This window comes from Rana temporaria, chromosome 3 (genome assembly GCF_905171775.1).
Source record: "Rana temporaria chromosome 3, aRanTem1.1, whole genome shotgun sequence".
NCBI lineage: Eukaryota > Metazoa > Chordata > Amphibia > Anura > Ranidae > Rana > Rana temporaria.
The window spans coordinates 219,665,224-219,692,046 of record NC_053491.1 but is presented as its reverse complement, the minus strand read 5'-3'; the positions used below and the strand labels follow the sequence as shown (position 1 = coordinate 219,692,046).

The following is a 26,823-nucleotide window of genomic DNA, read 5'->3' as shown; positions in this document are numbered from 1 at the left end:
CTATGAAGGCATTAACATCGGTGTCTATATTAAGTCCGAAGGGAACATATGTGCGGACTCTATATATCCAGGCCATTTCTAGCCTGGATAATTCTCTTACTAATGAATTGCCTCTCCAATGGGGATCAAATTTATCAATCCCAATGAAGAGAGTGCCTTCTGGGTTTCGATCATGAAATTGGTCGTAATGATTGGACACAGAATGTTTTGGGAATCCAGACCTGATATTGGTGATATGTTCACCTAATCTGACATTCATTGGTCTTTTGGTCCTGCCAATATACTGTAACCCACACGGGCATTCTAGAAGATATACGACACCAGTTGTACTGCACGTAATAAAAGGCTCTATCTTATGTTCTTTCAGAGTGCTTGTAGAGATAAAGGATAACGTTTTCTTAGATTTTATCTTATTTATCTTACACACTGTACAATTTCTACATTGGTGATAGCCCTTGATGTCTCGTTGAAAGAAAGATACCTTTTTCGTAGGAGGGTCAACCACATTAGGAGCTATTTTGTCCCGTAGTGAGGGTACACCTCTGAAAATTACTTGAGGGTTTGTTGGTAAGAAGGTACTTATGATCCTATCATTGGACAGCAGGTGCCAATGTTTCTTAATCAGTTTTTTTATGGCATAATGTTGGTTGGAATAGGTAGTGACAAATGGCACTATGGGTCTGTCCCCACCAGATTTGGTACCAGAGGTCAACAGTACATTCCTATCCAATGCAGCAACTTCCTTAAAGGTATTATCCAAGATTAAAGGGTCATATCCCTTCTCCAGTAGCCTGACTTTAAGTGTCCCAGCTTGAGTTTCGTAATCTTTCAGGGTAGAACAGTTTCTCCTCATCCTAATGAATTGGCTTTTGGGGACAGAATTTAGCCAGTTATCGTGGTGACAACTTCCTATTGGAATAAATGCATTCCTGTCTGTCTTTTTGAAGTAAGTTTTTGTCAAAAATGAGTCATTCTCCTTCATAATGGTCAGATCAAGAAAGTCAATAGACTCCTGACTGGCTTCAAATGACAGACATATACCTCGCTCGTTGACATTGAGCGAGGACATAAAGGAATCCAATTGTGGTTTGCTGCCTGTCCATAGGAGGAGGACGTCATCTATATACCTGGCCCACAATTTAATGTGGGGATGGGGATCCAGGTAGATGACGTCCTCCTCCCATTTGGCCATAAACAGATTGGCCAAACTAGGCGCGTATTTCGCGCCCATGGCAACTCCACGAACCTGTTTATAATAGTTATGGTCAAACCAGAAATAATTCTGACCAGCAGCATATTCCAATAGTTCCATGAGGAAATCCTTCTGTGGTGGTAGTAGGTCAGAAGAGAGATCCAAATAGTATCTAACAGCTTCTAAGCCCAATTTGTGGGGGATGATGGTATACAGAGATTGAACATCTGCTGTTACCATCCATACCCCATGGTCAGCCCTTAGTGATGACAGCATATTAATGACCTGTTTAGAGTCCTTAAGGTGCGATGGCATCTTCTGAACCAGAGGCTGAAGGTAATAGTCGATATACTTGCCCACCCTGGATGTGATCGAATCTATGCCACTGATGATTGGGCGTCCAGGGGGGCAAGTTAGACTCTTATGCATTTTGGGCAAGCTGTATAAAATCGGAACCCTTGGGGCCTTTGGAACCAAAAACAGTTGTTCTTTATCATTGAGTATCCCCAGTTGGGAACCCTTCTGGATCAATGTCTCCAATGTCTCTTTATATTGGATGATCGGATTTCCCGGTAAAGGAACATAAGTATCTCTATCATTAACTATTGTTTTGATTCCATCAATATAAAAGGTCCGATCCATAACTACTATACCCCCTCCTTTGTCCGCTGGACGTATAACGAGATCCTTATTTGTACATAAGCTGTCCAAGCCTGTTTCTAGGTTATGGTCCATCTTATGGCCAGACACTTTAATTTTTTCCAAGTCTCTAAGCACTACATCTCTAAAGACTCGCAATGAAGGAGCCAAAGTACCAGGGGGGTTCCAAGTGGATGCATTAGCAAGACCCGAGTGTAGTACAGTTGATTCACTCACAGCTGTATCTCTGGATGGTAAATCAGCAAAGTAACGTTTGATGTTAACTTTGCGAATGTATTGATGAACATCCATATAGGTTTGAAACTTGTTAAGTTTCCTCGGGGGGGCAAATTTAAGTCCTTTGTTTAATAATGCAATTTCTGGCTGGGTTAGAACATGGGAGCTAATATTAAAAATACCATCCTCTTTTAAGTTCTCGATTTTTTTGGGATTTGTTCTCCTCCCCCCTCTGCTCCCTCTTTTCCTTCCACCGGTCTTTTTGTTCCTTTGTTTGGCTTGGGAAAACCCCAATGTTCACCTACATTCTTTTCCCATTGGCCTAAAGGGAAATCCCTTGAGGGTCCAAGGCGATATAATTCATGAATCTGTCTCGCCTGTTCATAATCGACCGGTCCACTAATACTGGGACCCTCACGGTCCTTTAGTGGATAAAAGCGATTTTTGGTATCAAAATCGCTGTCATAGTCAAGGTCCTCCCTTGGTCTTTCTACATAGTAGCGAGGATCTTGATAAGATCTCTGATCCCATGATGGACCATGTTTGTAGTAGTTACCTTGGCCTCTTCCAAGATCCCTTTCTCTTCTAGGGGAATCCCTATAATGATGATAGTCCTGGGGACCGTTATTCCGATCTAGATTAGCTCCATAATTATCATGTGAGGGTTTATTCCAACCAGAGGTTTTGATCTGTGGATGGCTTTTTGAGGTACCTGATGTCCTATTAGGTGAATGATTATTAGCCTTTCTCAGCCTCTTTCCTCCTTTTTTAGAGGGTTTAGGGGTCTTTATCTGATCCCCTACAGGCACAGGATGTTGTAAGTGAATTACTGTTTTCACTGGGCTATTATCTCCCTGTACAATGGCTTCCATTCTTGAGTTGGCCTCATTTTGCTGTTCAGCCGCCAATTTCTTTTGCCAATCGAAGACCAAGCTGGCCTGGTAATCTCCGAAATCCCTATTATATTTTTTTCTTTTTTTAATTTTTTGTTCTTTTTCTTCTTTGTCGAGGATCACCAAAAGATGAGAGGATCGTTGTTTATACTCATCACTCTCTTTGCTTGATGCTAAGGTTTCTTTAAGTGCTTTTATCTCGTTATCCAATTTTTCTAATTTAGTGTTTTTTTTGGTTACTAAAAAGCGTAAAAAACTAATTCCTGCTTCATTAAAATACCTAAACCATTCTTGTAACTCATGGTCGCCATTCTGAGGGCTCACCTGCCACCTCAGACTTCTGGGGACCATGTTGAGTTTGATATAGGTGTTTAAAAACGCTATATCCCACTGAGTGTGTATTTCAGTAATGGTAAGATTTTTGAGTCTGATAAAAAGACCCTTCATATCACTCTCATTGTCATCATACATTTTGAAAACATCTTCAGTGTTGACAATTTTAGCAGCCCTGTATTCAAATACATCCATTTTGTGCTAAATTGCTATATACAAACAATGTGAGTGAGTGTGGGAATTAAATATTATGATAATATGAATATTCCCACCCTGTTCAAGGTGATTTAAGTGAATAAATAAAATATGACCGCTGCTGTAAATTGGTATCTGTGGCAAAATGTGTATAAAAATAAATACTGCGCAGGTCTAAACAATCTAATATAGTGAGAAACCACTTGAATTGGTTCAAAAACAGTGAAAAAAAATATTAAATAAAAATAAAATGAATAAAAATAAAATAAAAATAAAAAATAATAAAAATAAAAAATGTGAAACAAAAAAGCTGCTGCTGCTCAAAATGTCAGATAAACATAAATTGCAAGTAATAATAATAAAAGCTGCGCTGCAATGTGATGTGAGAAATCGATATAACAATCAGATTATAAAGAATATATTGCACACAAAACACTAGTGCAATGTGAAATGATCAAGTGAGGGTGCAAAGTCCATATGAATGGATGTATCTCAGGGAAAATCAGGATGACAGAAAGTTCTCCGAGTATGTGAAAAGGTATCCAAACTTATCCAGTGAATCTGTATAGCAGATAGAAAAGTCCTCCACCGTTAAATCCTAACTGCTTACCACAACGATAAGTAAATCAAGCATGTAACCGTGACTGCCAATTCCAAGATTCCAGGGGAAATTTTTTCACTTTATCTTTGTTTCAGATATCAGACTATTCACTTTCCAGAGTATGACCCAAAAGAGAAAAGGCTGACATAGCGTGATACCGTAATAAAATTCGTTTATTAGTAAAAGTGTTGCACTTACAGTTATGCAGTAAAAACAGTGCGTGTGTAGTAATAGCCGGCCGGCTTAACTGTCCGCTCGTCCTTCCGGGTAGACTGCGCAGTACAATTCGTAGTGACGTCAGCACGCCGCTCCTCCCTACGCCGTTTCGTCACAACAATGACTTCTTCCAGGGGCACAAGCGGCGTGCTGACTCGCCACTCTTTTAAAAGCAATAACAACATCCGGGACCGCCCAGCTCTGAACCTTGGAGATCGCGGGCGCAAACGCAGATGTCATGTTTTATATTTGCATTACTTATCCTCTAGTTGTGATTTGGGTCCCTTTTTTTGTTGTGGCCACAGGAGGGCAGTCTAACCAACTTACTCTTGTTGACAATTAATCATAGCACAAATCTAGATAGAAGTGTTTTAATTAATTTTAACTTTTATTATATTTTTTCTATGGTTACAAAACCTATTGGCACTTGCAACCAGTGCTTACAAATATATTTTTTCTTTTTTCAGGATATTGTGATATGTGAGATAGTTTTCATTACATAATTTCTCACATTCACTAAACCTGTTTATCATTTTTAATCGTTCGTTTTAAATTATATTGTCTAAAGCGTATGAATTATTGATTTAGATTGTACGTTTTATTCTATACATACATCCCCGCTTTTGAGTTTTTTTGCCTGCATTACTATTCATTGGTGGCAGGGATCCCAATTCAAACATGGCGGTTTGCGCCCGCGATCTCCAAGGTTCAGAGCTGGGCGGTCCCGGATGTTGTTATTGCTTTTAAAAGAGTGGCGAGTCAGCACGCCGCTTGTGCCCCTGGAAGAAGTCATTGTTGTGACGAAACGGCGTAGGGAGGAGCGGCGTGCTGACGTCACTACGAATTGTACTGCGCAGTCTACCCGGAAGGACGAGCGGACAGTTAAGCCGGCCGGCTATTACTACACACGCACTGTTTTTACTGCATAACTGTAAGTGCAACACTTTTACTAATAAACGAATTTTATTACGGTATCACGCTATGTCAGCCTTTTCTCTTTTGGGTCATACTCTGGAAAGTGAATAGTCTGATATCTGAAACAAAGATAAAGTGAAAAAATTTCCCCTGGAATCTTGGAATTGGCAGTCACGGTTACATGCTTGATTTACTTATCGTTGTGGTAAGCAGTTAGGATTTAACGGTGGAGGACTTTTCTATCTGCTATACAGATTCACTGGATAAGTTTGGATACCTTTTCACATACTCGGAGAACTTTCTGTCATCCTGATTTTCCCTGAGATACATCCATTCATATGGACTTTGCACCCTCACTTGATCATTTCACATTGCACTAGTGTTTTGTGTGCAATATATTCTTTATAATCTGATTGTTATATCGATTTCTCACATCACATTGCAGCGCAGCTTTTATTATTATTATCATCTGTTGAACAACCATGGTGATTTCACCTTCTGCCATAGTGTAGAGTGTTTTTAGTTTTGGATAGAATAGGGAAGGGTTAGAAACCCGTGTCAGGTTTTTATTGCTGTCTGAGATCCTACTGTAGCAGTTTTTTTTACTTTATCTTGGTTATCTAATGGAATATTACCTTAACACTAATAAAATGTAAATTTTTCATATTGTTATTATTAAGTATATTTTTCTAACAATACAAATCTTTTTACATTATCTTATTTTTTTTTCTACAATTCCTTAACTGGTGTTGTGTTGGTGATTTATTGAATCTTTACCATAAAAGAGAGCATTAATAACATTTTTATTTTTCATATTGTTATTATTAGGTATATTTTTTCTAACAATACAAATCTTTTTACATTATCTTATTTTTTTTTACTACAATGCCTTAACTGCTGTTGTGCTGGTGAATTATTGACTATTTACCATAAAGAAGAACACTAATACATTTTTAATTTTTCATATTTTTATTATTAAGTATTTTTTTAACAATACAAATCTGAGGACTGTCGATTTTTAAGTAGCACAGAAATGTTTCTACTGGTACTGTTTATTTTGTCTTGTATTGTATTGCTACACTGGATTAGAGAAAACTAGTTTTAACCAGTGGCTCCTTCAGTAAACCAGCTGAATAACCTAAGGGGTTGAAAGAGCTGTAAAATATGTTGGTTAGCTAAAACAATTTCTGGCTGTAGCTAGAAAAACACTGGAACTGGCTGATTCCCTTTAATGATAAACACTAAAAAATATGCTGCATTCTTGTAATAATTGTTATAGATAGTCCCTGTCTGTTACATATATATTTCATGTAGGCCTACAGGCTGGATATTTGCAGTGTAAAGAGAAAAGCGTGACCTGAAAAGTGCACTAATCCATAGATCCATAGGAACTAATCACTTTACTGAAATCAGACTAGTGCAGGATTTTTGCTGGTTGTCATTTTACCGAACTTGTCTGTTAGTACTTTGCTTCTTAGATTGAATTATTGAATAAGACCAAATGGAAATAATCTGATAGGAGATAATTATGTCAAGTATTGAAACAATGCTATGAATTTTTTGCTAAAAGCCTTATTTCGTTCAAATAAAACTAGAGCATAAATATATGTAAAAGTGTATTATATTTAAACTATGGAGATTAGAGGAGTATATGTAATTAAATGTTTTTGTTGTTACTCTTATGTTTTTTCAGGATGCTGAGCTAATGAAACTTATTGATGATCCTGTACATCGACCAGTAACATTGTTCCTGCCAACAGATGAGGCAATAAGAGACCTGCCCCAAGAGCAAAGAGATTTTCTTTTCAATAATCAAAACAAAGATAAGCTTATACAAAACTTGAAGTATCACATTGTCAGAGATGCCGGGGTGAGGCACAAATATTTTTTGGTGAATCTTGCAATATATAGAGAATGTTAAAGGGGTTGTAAAGGTTTGTTTTTTATTTTCTAAATCTGTTCTATTGGTGGTTCATTGTTGGTTCACTTACCTTTTCCTTCGAATTCCCTTCTAAATGTTTTGATTCTTTGTCTGAATTTTTCACTTCCTGTTTCTCCTCAGTAAGCTTGCCCCCATCATCCGAGACGTTCTGGCTGGGGGTTAGTCAGCCAGAACAGCTTACTGAGGAGGAACAGGAAGTGAGAAATTCAGACAAAGAAAACAAAAAAAAAACATTTAAAAGGGAAATCGAAGGAAAAGGTAAGTGAACCAACAATGCACTAGCTTAAAGAACTTATTTAGAAAATAAAACCGAACCTTTACAAACCCTTTAAAGTCTACTTTTTGACCAGTTTAAGCCTGCATAAATAGGAAATGTGACTTGCACTGGTGTCCTTTGATTGTAATCCAGACCTAACTTTTCAATGCACACAGGAAGTTTAAAAAATGGCAGCCCTGCTGCAAGGAAAAGGCAGCTGTAAAACATGCTTTTAGCCATGTTTTTGACAAGCGTTTAGGGGTGTTTTTGTGCTTTTTTGGCATTAGGGTTTTTGGGCATTTTACAGTAAAAACACTCCCTATAATGTAAAAAGGCCTAAAAATGCCATAAGCGGCTAAAAGCTTGTTACAGCGTTTAGCAAAGTTTTGCATTTTTACAGCTCAACTGCCTCCCCTAAACGCTTATGCCTCCAAACGCCTCTGAAAGTTTATGTGTGCATGGACAGATAGCCTAACTTGGAGGAGCATTTAGAGGCAGTAAACAAAAACATCAGACACCCCTAACAGCATCTGCAAAAATGTCCTGTGTGAATGAGCCCTAAGGCTTCATGCACACTAGGTGTTTTTACAAATTGTCCCCATGTTGATGATGGGGACAAGGGCCTCTTCCCCACAACCCTGGGCGGTGGTTGTTAGGGTCTGCGGGCAGAGGGCTTATCGGAATCTTGGCTCCCAGATCCCACAACTCCCCCGCCATGTGAATGAGTATGGGGTACATCATAACCCATCACTATATCTGGTCTCCCACAGTACACAGAACATGGAAATTTAATTATTTTAACAAATATAAACTGTTAAATACCTTTTTCTCATCAGCAATATATAGCAATCTAGTGACTTCTATCAGTGACCGGCTGAGCACTGGTTAAAGTTTGTAGGAGGAGTTTTCACTCTCCTCTGACTGTGCTATGAGGCTGCATGACCCCTGACCTTCTGTCGGGACAGTGCTGATTGGCCCTGTGCTGAACACATGCCCCCTCCCAATATATAAAAAAAAACTCTCTATCAATACACACCAAACTGAGCATGTGCAGAGTGTCTCCAAGGCTCTGTACTATCAGCAGATGGATTGAGCACAGTAAAATAAGGGGAAGATCAGAGAAGACAGGATCAAACAGGCTTTTTACACAATGCAGAGGATTAACCCCTTAAATTCCACAGTGAGTATAACAAGTATGCTGCATATACAGACTGATTTTACTGTGTTCAGTAACACTTTAATGCTGAAGCTACTAAACCTAGCTTACACAATAGGCTAAACACTTTTCAATCTTAGCGTTTTTTGTCCAGCATTTCTAAAACAATAATAAGCAGGCCATAAAGTAACTACCATTGTGTGGAGCAAGGATGACGTCATCACAGGAATCTTCTTTTTCCATTCAGCATGCACAAACATTGTTCTGTTCATAAAAGCTTGGGATCAGACAACTAAACAATATCAGGCAGCATCAGGTGTTGTCATCTTAATGGTTATATATATACTGTATGTATATATATATATATATATATATATATATATATACACACACACACACACATTTCTGCTCTTTATTTTCACCTGGTTATCCTACCAGTAACACAGCTCCTGTTTTGGGGTGGCAAGGCTGTATGTATACCCTGTACTGCATCTATGGAGTTACAGTATTGTCTTGTCACCATAGAACAGCAAGTTTGTTAGGACTGCATAATAGTCCACAGAAGGAGCTAAGAACAATGCTGATAAAGTTATCAACTCAGTATGTTTCTGGGTGGGTCAACTGGTATTTTTTTTGTTGCACTTATTGAACTGATATAATAACAAACATTCATTGTTGAGGTTTTCATGTACTTTCATTCAATGAATTGCACTTGATATGTTGCCAACAAGTGGGCCAGATCCACAGAAGAATTACGCCGGCGTATCTATTGATATGCCGCATAATTTCAAAGTTCCCGCGTCGTATCTTTGTTTTGTATCTACAAAACAAGATACGACTGCATCTGGGCTTGATACGACTGGCGTACGTCTTAGTACGCCGTCGGATCGTAGGTGCATTTTTCCGCCGCTAGGTGGCGTTTCCGTCGAATTCCGCGTCGAGTATGCAAATTAGCTAGATACGGCGATCCATGAACGTATGTCCGGCCGGCGCATGTTTTTACGTCTGTTGGCTTCGGCTTTTTCCGGCGTATAGTTATCCCTGCTATATGAGGCGTACTCAATGTTAAGTATGGCCATCGTTCCCACGTCGAATTTTGAATTTTTTACGTCGTTTGCGTAAGTCGTTCGCGAATAGGGATTTGCGTAGAATGACAATACCGTCGTAAGCATTGGCTTGTTCCGGTTTAATTTCGAGCATGCGCACTGGGATACCCCCACGGACGGCGCATGCGCCGTGAAAAAAAACGTCATTTACATCGGGTCACGACGTATTTACATAAAACACGCCCCCATCACATCTATTTGAATTACTCGCCCTTACGCCGCCAAAGATACACTACGCCGCCGTAACTTACGGCGCGCATTCTTTGAGGATACAAAAAAAGTAAGTCGCGGCGGCGTAGTGTATCTTAGATACGCTACGCCCGACGGAAATATGCGCCAGGGTACGTGGGGCCAAATCTTCAAAGGAGATACGCAGGCGGAACTGCTGTTCAGCCTGCGTATCCCTGTGGCTATCTTTGGAAACGATCCTCAGAAGGATTTTTCCAAAGATAGTCAGAAGATCCGACATCTGTAAGACACTTACACTGTCGGATCTTAGGATGCAGTACCGCATCCGCCGCTGGGGGCATTTCGAGTCGAAATGCCGGCTAGCGTATGCAAATGAGTACTTAAGCAGATCCACAAAGCTTTTAAGCTTTGTGTTTTCTGCGTAGGTTACGATTTGCACGCGTTAACTTAGGGCTGGTTTTACAATGTGTAAAGTTAGTACACCATGTAAAACCAGACCTTTTTTTCGATCGGCGCGATTTTTTTTTAAATTTGAATTTTTTTTCCCGGCGCGTATTTTTTTTTTCACCCGTCGCAACTTTATTGTCCCGTCGCAATCCACAAAGCCCGGCGTAAATTACGTTAGCGCGCTGCACGTCGGGAAAAATGACGTCACACGCATGCGCAGTACGTCCGGCACGGGAGCGTGCCTCATTTGAATAGGAATCGCCCCCTCGAGGAGACGACCGCCTTGCGACGGAGGCACTTAGGTTACACGGCGTGTAATTTCTAGGTAAGTGCTTTGTGGATCAGGCACTTAGGTAGATATTTAACGCCTGTGTAACTTAACTGCTGAAAGTTAAGTTAGGCAGCGTTTTTGAGAATTTGGCCCGTGGATCTGGCCCAAGTGTGTGCAAAGTGTGTGCTTGAGAGCGGTCTTCCCAAGCAGGATGAGTCTTGCTAAGCTTGTCAGCAACATGGGCTCAGATATCATAGCACCTGAATGAAAGTGTATTCAGAGTTGTTAGAAGAGATTGGATTTTGTTCAGTAATTAAGACTTTTCTGACCTGATGCTTATAGTGATGATTGCATATTGTGAATATTGATGTGTTTATTGAGAATAGCTCAGGTACAAGTGTTTTAACAACATTAATTTCTGTCAATTTCCTACAATTTATTAAAGATGCATAATGAAAACACCTTCTTTGCAGTGATAATAAATAAATGTTAGAGTTTTTACTATTTTGAGAATCGCTTTTATATTAGACCCAATAGCTTAGCAGATTGCATACAAGGGATTCCTTGTAAGATCACAGAAAATAAACCAGAGGATTTAAACTATTTCTGTTGCACATGTTGGCACCTAAATTTATGTTTAACATTTGTGTATCAATTATTTCAGGTTACAGCTAATGACCTCATTATTAGGGGCTCAATAAAGACACTTCAAGGTTCTGACCTTAGTGTAAAATGTGGAGACAAGGATTCTACAACTGTAAGTATCTCACATATAAAAATGGTTATCAAGTCTATTAAATACTGCCGTGTTTTGCCATGCATGCATTTACCCAATTTAACATAAATCTTTCTGTGCTCAAATGGTGGGTCCACACTGCCCTGTTGCGATCCAATTGCGCTTTGTGCTGGTTAGTTCTGTGTCCCGTAGACTTTTATGAGGTCTTGTGGTTTTGGTGTGGTTTCAGAAAGTGCACCAACGATGCATGATTCATGAGATTTAGCATGCAGGCGCTTTCTGAAACTGCAGCAAAACCGGAGGTGCTCATAGAAGGCTATAGGAACGTGCAGCTAATCTGCACTAAAAACGTAAAAACATAAGAAAAAAAAACAAGACCAACTTGGTCACTCATTGGTATATAGCAGGGATATGCAATTAGCGGACCTCCAGATGTTGCAAAACTAAAAGTCCCATCATGCCTCTGCCTGTGGGTGTCATGCTTGTGGCTTTCAGAGTCTTGCTATGCCTCATGGGACTTGTAGTTCTGCAACAGCTGTAGGTCCGGTAATTACATATCCCCGGTATACAGCATCCTACATTGTGCTCATGTAATTAAAGAAAAACAGACAGTATTGCAATGGTCATAAAGCAGTCACAGAGGAAAAAAGGTTCAAGAATACTGCTGGGGCATAGCAACAGTGGAGATCTTTGCGGCATGGCCCATTGGTGGTCAGCAAGGGAGGGTACATTCAGTGCTAAGAGAGGGTCAAAGGACTTGCCAACTATCTACCCCCGATTTTGTGGAATGTTTTATTCTGTTTCCGGAGTTCAAAGGTAAGTTTGTATAATGAGATAGATTAATTAACAAGCTTTAACCAGAGGGATTTCAGAGAGGTCTGTGCACCCTTCCAGGACAAAATAGCTTTCTCGACATAGACATTCTCTACAGCTGCGAAAGCATCCAGCCGAGGGTAAGAGACCCATCTTGTGCAACCTAGCTGGGGTGAGATGGGATTGATGGAAAATTTTCACCTGTATGGTACGGTCTTGTGAAGCAATAACTGAAGTTTTGTATGTATCACTAAATTCGGACCAGTCCTCTTCTACAAGGGGAATGTCCATAGAGGCCCATTTCACCTGAGCCTTGTGGAATCTAGGGTTAAAGTCAGACATTAGGGCTGCATAATAGGTAGAGACAAGTTTAGTGGGGTCTGCAGTTTCTCCAGTGGAGGCAGATCGGTGGGGTCATCTAAGGAGCCAAACTGGGCAAGGATAGTGTGCCTAAGCTGATAATAATAGAATAGGTACGATCGTGGCAGGTCAAAATCTAGGCATAACTGACAGAAAGTTTTAAATCCCTGAGCATTGTATAGGTGACATAAATATTTAAACCCTTTGGAGAACTAGTGATTGGGGTCAGGTAAGGAGTACAACTCCTGCAGATTGGGGTTGAACCACAGGGGGTTATTGGGGGACTTCAGGCAGGTATGCTTGGATATCTTTGTGGTTATATAGAGGAATAATGAAAGGGAGGTGGCCAGCAGGGAGGTTCCGGGGCGAACAGGGACCCGGCCTCTATAGGGTTAGCTGCACTTTAGCAAAAGCGCAACAGGGCAGTGTGAAGCCACTTTAAAGTTACAGACATTCATAACTATGAATATGTGTAGCACCCTCCTAGGTAAATTGCTAGAGTGATAGGTAAATTTAGTTATTTTTGGTTCCCCTGTAATCATTAGAGCAGCTGTTGATTACTTTGGGCTGTTTTGGATATCACAAGCTGCAAGTTTGATTGCTCTTCCCCTCCCTTCTAGAAGCTTCTAGAACATAGGGGGCTATGAAAGTCAAATGGGCAGCTTGAATATTTATTGTGCTGCAACCAATCCCTGGGGAGGTGTAGTGGCTGGGAAAACAGAAATAATCTGGGGTCTGGGGCAGCCATGTTCTTGTCTTACTGGAGAGGTTCACAGCCTCTGACTCTGCCCCTCGGAGGCAGTTTTGCTAGAATTTGCTGGAGTTCATCAGTTCATCACTGAATAGTGTCTGGTGGAAGCTAGGAACTGAGCAATTGTCCTGGGACATAAAGATGTCTGGAGGAAACTGGAGGAGTTCAGCTGTCCTGGAGAGATATTATGAGAATAGACCTGAGCTCAAGATCCAAGTGACTATGTGCAACTTTTAAGGATAAGTGCCAGGCACCAGCAGTAGGTCTTTCTGAGACAGCACTTACAGGGTTTCTGTTCTGGCACTTAGTAATAACCCTTGGCAGAAAGACTGTTCAGAGAACCCTAGTCCAGTCAAGGACGTCCTTCTGTTGCTATTTAGTGTGCTTTGCGTATCCAATACCACCTTCACCCCTCTCCCATACCAAGTTCTACAAGCAAAAATCCTTAAAAATACAAACTCTAGACTGTTTATTGAAGCCAGAGTGGATAGACTGTTGCTTGTGTGACTGGTAGTCTCTTCATTCTTTGGGAAAGAACCAGTTAAATATCAGTGGCTCTGGCGGGGGGGTTTGTGGCAATACATATTAATATAGGGAAACTGTAATTTGAGGTTGGTTTCATTTTATTTTTAAGTTTCTATGATCTGTTTCAAACTCATTGGCTTTAATTTACAGTAGAGTATGTTCACTTTGCAAAGTAAATATGTTCTACTCCTTTAGTAAATCAACCCTTTTGTCTCTGATTGAACCCTCCTATAAGTTGTTTCTCTGACTCATTCACTCATGGGCTCAGATATTACCCTAAAGCTTAAGTTTAGCTAAAAAATAATTTCTGTACAGTTTAAGTTACTTAGCTTAGTGTGAACATAACTATGTAAGCACATAATACAGTAACATGTCATGTAAACAAGATAAAATCATGGATCTGCATAAAAATAAGATTATGGACCTAGTTGTGATGACTGACAATTAAAAATGTAAAACATTTTAAGAGTGGTACTGTATATAGGCTGCCATTGCTTATTTTCCCCTTCTGAAAAAGCTAGTTGTCTGCCAATATAACGATCCAATGACTTCAATATTTTTTTAGTTACTACCCGAGAATTAGGAGTTTTGACCTCTTAGGCCCCGTACTCACGACCAAACATGTCTGCTGAAACTGGCCCGCGGACCAGTTTCAGCAGACATGTTTGGTCGTGTGTAGTTACGAGCGTACAGAATTTCAGCGTACATTTGCCCGCCGGGCCGTTTTTCAGCAGACATTTATTTGCAAACTTGTTTTAAAACCGTCCGCTCAAATCCTGTCCGAACGGACATGTTTGGTGGTGAGTACACAAAACCAACGTACAAAAACCCCGCGCATGCTCAGACTAAATGAGGCCACGGGAGCGCTCGTTCAGGTAAAACTCACGTTTGTTTGGGATATGGCACATTCGTCAATAGAAAGATTAATTCTAGCAATAGAACACTGAAGCAAACCACACAATAAACAACGCTTGATGCCGTCGTTTTATTCATTCTTCTCTTGCTATAAATAATCAGTTATTTAGCTCATGTTATTTCAACTGAGTTGTTCCATACTGAAAAGTGACATTTGTTAGCTGTGATGTAGTAATATTTTAGCAATCTTTTATTGGCCCGACGTATCATATTTTTACTGGTCCTCCACATGTATAATTTTTTGCTTTTAATGTTTAATGTTTATCTTTCCCACTTTATTTATGTGTTTATAGTTATGTCACCATTTAGAATATTTTAATAGGAAATTGTTTGGATTTTGCTTTTGTTTGTATATTTAACTGGATTATTTTGAAGGTTGTTTAAATTGTCTACCATGTTGGCACACCAAATGCACCCCCCCCCCCCATGAGTTAGTGAATATTTTTGATTAAACATTTTATTTGTTTGTAATGTTTGATGCCTAAAATAATACCCACAGTATTACAAACAATAGGCACGTTTTTAAAATCAACAAAAAGGCTTTTATTTTAGCAAATTATAAAAAGGAACAAAAACAGAATGGCAGCACTTGAACAGCTAGCAAAATACATGCAAACTTGCATTGTCAAACATGGTGAAGGCTAAACTAGCCAACCTCAGGAGGCACACAAACTCAAATCTGAAGCAGCAGCACATAACCAAAGGAACCCAAGCTGTGGTAGTCCAAACAAGATGCCATTTGTGGGGGATCAAATGGAAGGCAGGGCATCAACGTCTCCTCTTCCTTGCAACCTTCCTTCCAGGCTGCCTTACAGCGGGTCTTCCCTGGGCCCTTGCAGGTGGGGATGATGTGGCAGCAGGAGTATGATGTTCAGCAAGCCGGGCCGGGTCACATAGCCCAGTGTCTGGGGTCAGCAGCTCCCTCTGCATCCACCAAAGGGCCTGGTTGATGATGCCCTTGGCCAATTGCCTCTGCTCCTCCGTGCCTTTATTCAGATCATGTGCCACGGAGGCACTGTAGGCCTCAGTGGGGTTGAGGGGGGCCCTCATGATGGCACTCGCCTCCTTAATCATTTGGAGGCTGGCTTCCTCCACTGCCCCCAATTTCTTCTTTCGGCCTGGTGGCCTAATATAAAGGGGAGGAGCCTGGCTGGTGGTGGTTGTCCTGGGGAGCTGCTCAACGCCACTGGGCCCGGCCTCCTCCTGGCTGCCACTGACCCCTTCGGCCTGGCTGTCAGTGAGGAGAGGATCTGCCACCTCCTGGCTGGTCTCTTCTTCCTGTGTAAAAAAAAGGGACATGTTGTAATATATTTCGAAATATAATCACTCACATTTTCATGCTTGAATCTTATTTTTTGCCTTGAATTTAAACTTGAAAACAGACTTACCCTCTGACCCCTGCAGTTGTCATCCCTGACACCTATTTGTTTGCCCACGACTTTAGATTTTTGCTTCCCAGCTTGTATTTTATTAACCAATATCAAGTCAAGAATCAAACAATAATTAATATTATTCCATAAATAGTTAGGAAACTACTATACCTCATCATCGTAGAGGCGCAGATCTGCCTCTCTGTCAGCCAGGCCCTCTTCATCCGACTCTGCAGGGCTGTTGTGATCTGGGGAAGTCCCGCTGGGAGGTAGCGTGGAGGGAAGGTTGGGATTCAGACTTGACATAGATGGCCTGCCTTCCAGTTGATCCCGCAAAAATGACATCTGGCTGTAATACCACAGCTTGGGTTCCTTTGGTGGTCTTGCTGCTGCTCCAGATCTTAGCTGCTTTTGGTGAGCTTTGTATGCTCTCCTATATGTGCCCCTGAGGTTGGCAAGTTTATCCTTCACCATGTTGGCACTGCATTCTGGCACCCATGTCCTCATGTATGCTGCTAGCTGTTCAAGTGCTGCTGCTCGTACGTCCTTGTTGTGGTAGGTGGGCTGCTTTGAATCCCACAGGATGGGCATTTCCCTAAATTTATCCAGCAAGTGCTGGATAATCTCTTGGGTCTGCAGGAGATCCATTGTTAAATCTTGATTTATTGATTTTTTTAATTCTAGATTACAAAAAGAAAAAGAAACCAAAAACACAATTAAAAAAAGCCTCAGCATTTACATTGATAGAATATGTTGTTTAAAAAGTAGTACCTATATAGAAATACAAACACAGTGTCTCTTGTTTAGAAAATGCTGGCCAGCTCGGCCCCATTGGTTGGTTGTAGCTAACATTTTTTTTATACATGCCGCCCCTTTGGTTACATTGCAGTAAATAATTGAAATCTAGAACCATACACAATTATTACAAATGACAGCATTCATCAAGGCACTATTGCATGTGTAGATATCCTGCCCCTCAGCATTGATTACATGAAAGAAACTTCCTAATGACCTCTGTCCAACCAACACAGAACAATACTTGGCCTGATCTGAATACACCCTACATAATTGATAATGAGTCACAGCATTTTTGACCTCTCTATTTTGTGATGTCTACAAAAGCATTTGGGTATGAAAATCACATTCTGGTATCCAAGAGACATAATAGCTTAATAAAACTGTGCAACCAACAGACCAAACCCCCATCCCATGGCTCTACATTTTATAGCCCGCTGCTGATCCCATGTTTAAATTTCTTACCTGCCTCTCTCAAAATCCTCGTTTGTTACGCTCGATGAATTAACACGTAACCTACGTAATCACGTCAAGCGCCTTTTATCCACTCCGCGTATGTATGAAACGCCGCCCTCGTCACCTTTGCCATGCCCCTAATCAATTGAAAAAATTAAATATGGCGTTAACTGTGTAGGTTCTGGAATCGCGCGAATATTCTCCGCGTAACCTACGTCAATACGTTGTTGGCATTCGCGACACTCCGCATATGCAAGAATCCCCGCCCTCATCTCCGCCCCTGACGGGACATTTCCTCGTTTCCACGCCCCTAATCTCTGTGTGAAGGAAAGATGGCGATGTCACACGAGCGGGCACGGAGCTCTCATGGCGCAAGTGAAGGGACAGAGGCAGGACCGTCCCGATCCAGGCCTAAAAGATATAAAGCCACTAATATGGCGTTTGAAGAAATGGTGGAGTTGGTTTACATCATGAGGAGGAAGGATTATGATGGTGAATGTGGGCCCTACAAAACACCGAACCGTAGAAAGTCACACATAATGGACAAGGTGGCAAGGAGAATGAGGAGAATGTTTGGTGTCACCAGGTCCAAGGAGCAACTCCGGAAGCGTTGGTCCGATTTAAAATTGAGGGAGCCACATCACATGAAGAAGATACTCAAAATTCTGCGGAAATGTAAGTCCATATTATTTAAGGGGGGGGGGGGAATGTCTGCAATAATGTGTTGACATGTATTTTTTCACATCTGCCTCCTTGGCATGCTTGTACTTTTGAACACGTGTAGATACTGTATTGTGTTTATGTAAAATAACAACCTTTACCAAATTTCGTGAAATAGTAAACACGCGTAATATGACATTGTTTTGCAAAAATGCGACGTTACTCCAGGAACAACACACCTGGACATGGCTGACTGGCCCCAAACTTGGTTTTCAAACATTGTTGAATAGCAAAATCACAGAAATTAAATTGAGTGAATGTGACAGGCAAACAAGATTCATTCTCCAAAATGCAAATAAAGCTGATGTTTTAACATCTGGAAATGCAAAGCACCTGTGTCTCAACAATCAAAGGATATTTATTTGGAGGGTCGACGAGAATTAATTTTTTGGGGGGACATCCATGTGTGTCACTTCTTTGCAAAAAAGGGGCAGGATCAGAGCTTGGCCTAGAACTACGCCAAAAATGGAGGATTGCTGAAAGAATAAACAAACAAAAATCATCATAAATGTATCGTCTATGCAATGTGTGCGATTTATGATATCCAATATCTGTGTGCTGATGAGTATACCTTTTTTTTTTCCTTATTTCTTATAGGGGAAAGAAGACGCCAGCAATTGGAGGAGGCAGAGAGGGCCAGACACCCACAAAATCAAACACCTCCACATGTTGAGGAGGAGGAGGATGTGGAAGGAAGAGAGGAGGATATGGAAGGAAGAGAGGAGGATGTTGAAGGAAGAGAGGAGGAAGACTTAACTCTGGATTTAGAATTCGGTGAAGATGAGGCGGAACTGGACGAAGCAGAATTGCGTGATTTTGAAGGGGTAGTGATGGATAAAGAAGGAGTTCTGGAAGAAGATGGAGGAGTCGTGGATGATGAGGGGGAGGTGGTGGAAGAAGGAGGAGTCGTGGAGGATGAGGCTGAGGTGGTGGAAGAAGGAGGAGTGATAGAAGATGAAGAAATTGGGGATGTGGAAATTATCAGGCCATCAGGTCAGTGTCACCCCAATATTAATAGGGCCAAACATATGCAGATAGGCCGGAAACTATTTACATATTTTGAATGCCAATTTGTTTGTTTTTAGGGGATGAAGATGGTGTAGCACATTTTTCACGTGCAAGTGCTTCTATAATTGTACAGCAAGTAATGGAGTGCAGCACGGAAATGGACAATATGCGGGAAAGGATGGTCGTCATGGAGCAGAATGTGCGAAATGTCATTTCAGAGTGTAGCACGGAAATGGACAACATGCGCCAAAGGATGCTAGTCATCGAACAGAATTACAAAAATATCATTGACATGATGGGCCGTGTCAAAGACTGAAACACAAAAGCCCATCCCCCGCCCACAAAACCCTTTTTAAATTTTGTACTTTATAATACGCCAAAATTTCTAAATGCACACACAGTGTGCCAATATGTGCTATATGTATCTATTGTATATGTATATGTATCTATTGTCTGTGCTTTGTGGGTACAAACCCCTCCTCGATCCTCAAGTAGTTGAGAGGAAGAAGGGTTTGCTCCCACAAAACACAGACATTGATCACCCATGATGTCAGATAGCACATGTGGCCATTTGTCTGTTTAACCAATGACATTTGGCGATTTCTCACTGAATGTGTGCATTTAGAAATTTTGGCGTGTTCCAGTGTGAAAGCACACCATCCATGACTGACTGCTGTTCTTTTTTTATATTTTTGTTTGGTGTTGATCTTTTTTGGTTTGTAAATGTTTACAGTTTCAGATCACAAAACGAACAAGAAATCTCACCTAAAGAAATAAGTTAACGAATTTTCTTTAAAAACGAAAAAAAATTTTTGTTGTGTTAAAATGTTTTTTAAAAAATTATACACAAACAAATACAAAGCCAAATAATGTTTTGTAGAAAAACAAGACCCAAACATTTATAAATGTAAATAAATGTCTTCTAAAAAAAAACAAAAAAAAAAATTAAAAAATAACCAAAAAATATTCAACATAAATTATTCTGGGTTATTGAAAACCAAACTAAATAATAAGTTTCATTTTGAACAAAAGTATAAAATAATTATGTTTAGAAGTGTGTATATATATATATATATATATATATATATATATATATATATATATATATATATATATATATATATCTATCTCTAGAGATAGATATATAGGAGACAAGCCAAAAAATTCTGGCGTATAGTTTCAGTGAAATTATTCTTACATTGTGTTTCGATCAGTATTATTGCTAATCACTGTCAATAAAGACAAAAAACTAAATAATTCAAAGCCAATATTTTCTCAAAAAAATTAGCAGAAAATGTTTTCAGCCAAAAAATACACATTTCTTGTTGAAAAATGACTAAAATAAAAAAATTTAATTGTGACATCAAAAGCAGAAAAATGAGTGGCTTCTTATTTCTAGACTGAATACCCAGTTAGTAGATGAGTGAATAATGTGCAAATGTGGTTAGTTAATACATCTGAGTAAGTAAATTTGGCACTAGAAGTGCACTATTTTTGGAGAGAACCTGGAAGACAGAAAAATAGAGAAAAAGCAGTAATGACAAACAACTGTATAAAGTCCAATGGTCTAATTATTTATTAGTTGTGAGAATATTCCTTTCTTTGGGGGGCCGAATTAGAAAGAAATATGATCTGGCATAGCAATGGCCCCCCGACCCATGAAGTACTCAACATATTTGTCGCGTACCTCACGAGCAGATTGGGGGGCCAAGCCAGCGCGACCAGTGTCCAGGCCAGGAATGTTCTCTGAGGGTAGTCCTGCCTCAGAGCCCATGGAGGCTAGGTACGTCTGGGAGTGCCTGCGTAGAAAATTGTGCAAAATGCAGCAGGCAAATATAATGGTGTTCAATTTATATTCCGCCAAATGTATCGATGTCAGGAACAGGCGGAACCGGTTGGAGAGTATCCCAAAGGCATTCTCGACTACCCTCCGAGCCCTGGACAACCGAAAATTGAACACCTTCCTCTCTAAGGTGAGGGTCCTCTGGGGAAAAGGCCGCATTAGGTGAGGTCCAAGCCCGAAAGCCTCGTCCGCTAGGAACACAAACGGAAGTCCTTCCACATTATCTTCATCTGGTGGCAATGCCAGACCACCAGTTTGGAGACGATCATAGAAATCAGTCCGTGAGAACACTCCCCCATCTGACATCCGGCCGTTCTTCCCCACGTCCACATATAGAAACTCATACTGTGCCGACACCACCGCCATCAACACAATACTATGATAACCCTTGTAGTTATAATAGAAGGACCCCGAGTGGGGTGGGGGCACAATGCGGACGTGTTTCCCATCTATTGCTCCACCGCAGTTAGGAAAATCCCACCGCTCGGCAAATTGGGAAGCCACAGACTGCCATTCCTGTGGTGTGGAGGGTAGCTGTGGGGACAAACAAAAAAAGAGATTTAGTACTTTGGCACATAAACATTGCAAACATAATCCTACAAGCATCCTTGTGCAACTTTACATTTTTAAAATAGCTTTTTCAAATTATGAAGGGAGAATTTCGGGGCACAAATATATAGGCCCACTTAATTAATAAGAGACTCCCCAGCCCTCTGATGGGGACAAAAACACTTTGAAGGGGGGGTGGGGGGTGTTTAAACTGTTTTTAGAAAACAAAACAAAAAAAAAAAAGTGGCAAGGTGGGGGTTGGCCCGAAGATAGCATGCTGGACAGGTTAATATTGGGTAAGATCCAAATATGCAGGTAGGCCAAAATAAAAAGAACATGTAAAAGCTGATATCAACATGCATAGGGAGAAAAGGGAACGTTAGTTAAACACACAGCATATCTGGGAAATTAAATAAAAAGTTAGTTTGCCACATTATTAAAGACACATTGTGAGGTTAAAATGAGGGAACTTACCTTAATATACTCCTCGTGCAGAACTTTGATGATGGCAGCACACGTGTCCGGTATGATGACCCCAAGCGCCTGCGGAGAGATGCCTGTCGAGAACTTGAGGTCCTGCAGGCTCCTCCCAGTCGCCAGGTACCGCAACGTGGCAATAAGCCTCTGCTCGGCCGTGATGGCTTGGCGCATCACAGTGTCCTGCCTCATGATATAGGGGGACAGAAGATCCAGCAGACTGTTGAATACGGGGTCCGTCATGCGGAGAAAATTCCTATAGTCATTAGGATTATTCTCCTGGATTTCCCTAAGCAGAGGCATATGTGAGAACTGGTCACGCTGGCGCAACCAATTCTTGGTCCAGAAACGCCTCCGCCCCCTGTTTCTGGCCAAAGTACTGGAATAATGAACATATCCAGCAGCCATCCCATAAACAGCACCAACTCGCGAAAATTGACGCTGCTGCTCCATCATGGCTTCAAACCGGCCGGCTGGTCAGTCAAGAACACACTCCAACAGAAAGCACAATCAAATCCAGCGGGACCTGCAAAGAACGCACGACACACAGATACGAACGCACAGTACGAAACTGCAAAGCAGAACGAACTGCACGCCTGTACCCGAATGCCAACTACGTACCCACAAGCACACGCACTGAACGAGAAAATACTACCTGCGAAAGCCTGGAGACCGAGAAGCGCGAATCAGCTCTAACCAAACCTTCACTAACACGAGCAAAGCCGTAACTAGCAAAAGCGGAACAGAGGGCGTCGCCATTGACTTTGGCCTTTCCCTTTATAGTGACGTCAAACGTGGATTACGTGCACGCGTTCAGGTCCGCAGGGAAATATGGTCCGCTGGTGTGTACAAGCCAGCGGGCCAAATGAAAAAACAGCCTTGTACGCCGGAAACAGCCCGTCGGACATTTCGAGCGAACATGTTTGGTCGTGAGTACTCGGCCTTAGCTTCAGCAGGTCAGCGATTTCTGAAGTCACAGGTTCAGCATGAGAGTCAGGCGGACAGCATTTTGAAAAGTAGGTCAACAATGGTAGCCCCCATTTTTCTTTTGAAGGAATTGCCTTGCATGTTGTACTTCACATCAACTACTTACACCTATATGCCCAAGTTAAATCGGAGTGACTGCATTTCCAGCATGCAGTTTAGCTATAGTACAAGGTTAAAGGCTGGTACAAACAAATCGTTTTTTTTTTTTTCAAACTGACAGCTCCGGTCAGAGCCACTGTACTAACAGTTTGTTAGTAAAGCTATTTCCCCCACTGAGCTGAAAGCGCTGTTCTGAAGCCAGTTGCCTGCTGGTATTCCAGCATGTTCTTCCAACCGAAGCCAGCCAAACAGCCTGCTTCTGTCAGACTGGCTGACATACAGACAGACGAATGTCTGTAATTTTTTATTGAACCAGCTGATGTCTCCCGACATTCGCCCCCTGTGTACCAAACATTAGCCTTCACATGTGATCAATGTGCAAGGGATCATTCATACCATAATTCAGTGTGCTGTAATGCTTACATTTTTATGCGCTGATTGGGGGAGCCCAGTACTACACATGCAAAAATAGATCCTGCATGTTTTTTTGTTAGCAAAGTACAACGTAGTGCACAGACCATATGCATCTGAGTGTTGCGGTAAACCATAGGAGACATGCATTGTAGCGCACTGTAGGGGTGCAGTGAGGTGCAATAAACTTTGCATAACAATGCACTGCAGGACACATAATACAATGCATTTCTGTGCATTGAGGCAACTTTTTCTTGTTCAAATTGTTTATTAATATAAATAAACCATTGCAAGACGTGCAAATAACATACAAATGTACAGGGAAGGGTTAACAGCCAAAAATGTAAACAGAATAAACTTAGGTGTGTAACACATCCCCCACAAAACAGTGATTAGTAAACAAGGCACAATGTGACCAGCCCGGGGTTCAGGAACCCATTGCTTAGGCCTGTAGGGAAGTGCCAGGAGGGCTCCAAGTACTCTACAGTACACTAGTAGGTGCCAAGGGATCCAGGAACCGAGCACATGCTGTGGTGCCTCCTAGTGGTAAAGTAGGTGTGGCTTACACCCTATATTCAAATGTCTCAACAAAGTCTTAGCGGAATCTTAGTAAAATGTCTCTTGGCCAGAATCTTGGTTATTGAGGCAACATTTTATGGTGTGAATAGGCCTTTACTAATCTTTTAATCACAACTACGTATAGTCCAGTCTTCATTTAAGTCTAAGTAGTGTCTCCCAATCCACAGCTTGTATGTTATTGGATAGCAATGTTTTTGCCAGACAATAATCAAGATCAGTTTAGCGTTTTTAAACATGCATTTATTTTATTTTGTTTACAATTTTACATCTTCAAAATAGCTATATCAAAAATGTATTTGGATTAAAGTATTCTGAAATAAAAATGAACCTCATCATTCAGTAATATTTTCTATTAGTACAATGTTTGTATTTTAAGATTAGTAGATGCTTTCACAAACTTTGATAAGCATAGCAGTAGGGAAATAACTGTACAGATTGGAGGGTGATTATATGCATATCTAATAACATATTTTCATTTACTCAGGGGGATATTTTCATGGACAATAGACAGTGCAAGATCATCCAGCGACAGCTTCTTTTCGATGGAGGAATAGCTTATGGCATTGACTGCCTCCTTACACCTATTAGTTTGGGTGGACGATGTGACAGCTTAGTTACTATGGATATGTCTGTAAGTTTCAATTTACTATTGTAATGATCCTCAAGATGTCATGTTAATAAGTACAAAATGTTTTGAGGGGAAGGCTTAGATTTTTTTTTTGCTGTCTTCATTGAGTCCCCATAACAGGAGATGAAAATGATCTCTCCAGTGGGATTGCAGACAGCAAAAATTTACTTTTCTTATTAGCCTGTGAAAGGGTTATCACCTCAGGCTTTTGCTTCTGCCAATTTAGGGAAATTTCTGACTTTCTGCTACTGTTGTGTCACTGGAACAGGCAGTAGTGGAAATTTCCCTAACAAGCACAATTACAGCATCAAAACATAAATGGAGCTCTACTCTAGTGAGAAAGTTTGAACTGGAGTTCCACTTTAGTAATCTGTTTTTTCTTGTTTTTTCCTTCTATTGACTCCTTCTTTATTGTGCCATTGAAATATATTTATCCACCTTGTAACACTTCTGTCTGTATATTTAATAGGGTGATTGTGGTATGTGCTTTAACGTTCCAAAGTGCCCATCAGGAAGCAAGCCCAAGGTACTGTAATTAAATGTTATGTGTGTAATATATCAGAATTACATCTATGCATGACCTGCTACAGTAGTGTATGTATATTTCCCTGCACTCTTTTATACGGCGAAAATTATTTTCACTTATAAACAAAAAATGTAATTATTATAAAGAATGGACAGACAGAAAAAAATACTGAGATGTGCTTGTATGCATAAACATGCCATATACAGTAGTTCACCATGGTGAATCATGGTGATAATAGTGGTTTGCTTTGATAGTGAATAAATTATAGTAACGCGGCCCTCTAAACAATGGCCCAGATTCAAGAAGCAATTGCTTACTTGCTCCGGTGTAACGAGTGCTCCTGATTCAGGAACCTCGTTACACCGACTGCAGCCTAAAATCTGCGCGGCATAAGGCTCTTATGCCACGCAGATTTTAGGCTGCATTCTTGTGATCAGCGTGTAGTATGCAAATTGCATACTACCACTGATTCACAAACTTGCGCGGGCCCTGCGCAAGCCAGGTACAGAGTTTCCGTACGGCAACTTTACCGCAAGGCTGCCCCTTCTAATAGTAGGGGCAGCCATTGCTAAAGTATAGCCGCCGCTCCCGCGATGTGAAATTTGAATTTCACGTTGTTTGCGTAAGTGATTCATGAATGGCGCTGGACGCCATTCACGTTCACTTTGAAGCAAATGACGTCCTTGTGATGTCATTTGCCGCAATGCACGTCGGGAAAGTTTCCCGACGAAGCATGCGCTGTACGCTCGGCGCGGGAGCGTGCCTAATTTAAATGATTCCCGCCCCCGGCGGGATCATTTACATTGCGCGCGCTTACGCCGGGCAATTTTGCCGGCGCGCCCTCGCAATTTACGGAGCTACTGCTCCGTGAATCGAGGGCAGCGCAAAATATTTGCGGGGGCGCAGGGCAAAATCGTTGCCCTGCTCCCCCGCAAATATCGCGCAAATGTACCTGAATCTGGGCCAATGTGTTTTGAAAAGACAAGGGCAACACAAATACATGGGCAACCAATGAGCAAAGATTAAAGCAGGCAGCAAACAACCAATTAAGGGCAACAAAGAAGCAATCATTTCAGTATATAGAAACTCTCCCAGCACCAATTTTGCCACAACCCCCTTCCCACAAGCAAAAATTCCTACCATCTTCCCCCCCAAAAAAAATCTCCCTCCCAACGCCCACCAGAAAAAAATGATTCCTACTCCCTTAGGAAAAATCTCTCCAGAGTTGCTATGAAAAGAGTTTTACCTCAGAAACAAAGCAGCATCTCCCAGGCTTTCCCAAAGCTTGAGCCTGTATGGGGTAGCATACTGCATTACTGCTATTCAGATGGGCCTCCAAAACAGTAGACAACCCTTCTGCCTAGCTGAGCCTAGACCTGTAGAACACATCACAACTAGCCGCATCTGGGAAGGACCGCAACCCCCAGCCTAGGTATGCCACTAACCTTCTGTGAACAGACATCCTATGATCAGTTAAGTGTATTTGCAATTTATCTTACTGAATAAACTAAGAATGGAACGTATATTTAACATGCATTGTACAGGGCCAGAAAACCAAATGTCAGTATGAGTTAAGCTCCAGGCGGAGTATACAGGGCTGCCGCCAGGAATGTTCCATGGTACTGTGGATGGCCAAATGCTGTAAAGGATACTATGGAAGAGATTGCCAAGGTATGTGTTATTATTT

General features: G+C 41.1%; 1 protein-coding gene across 1 annotated transcript in view; it reads left to right on the top strand.

The window, feature by feature from the left end:
• Positions 1 to 26,823, top strand: part of STAB2 (stabilin 2) — a 218,364-nt gene that overhangs the window by 155,742 nt on the left and 35,799 nt on the right. The window contains exons 51-55 of the mRNA XM_040344273.1: positions 6,915 to 7,091; positions 11,253 to 11,345; positions 24,467 to 24,613; positions 25,080 to 25,136; positions 26,681 to 26,807. Of these exons, the coding sequence (XP_040200207.1) occupies positions 6,915 to 7,091; positions 11,253 to 11,345; positions 24,467 to 24,613; positions 25,080 to 25,136; positions 26,681 to 26,807 (601 nt within the window). The remainder of the gene's footprint in view (positions 1 to 6,914; positions 7,092 to 11,252; positions 11,346 to 24,466; positions 24,614 to 25,079; positions 25,137 to 26,680; positions 26,808 to 26,823) is intronic.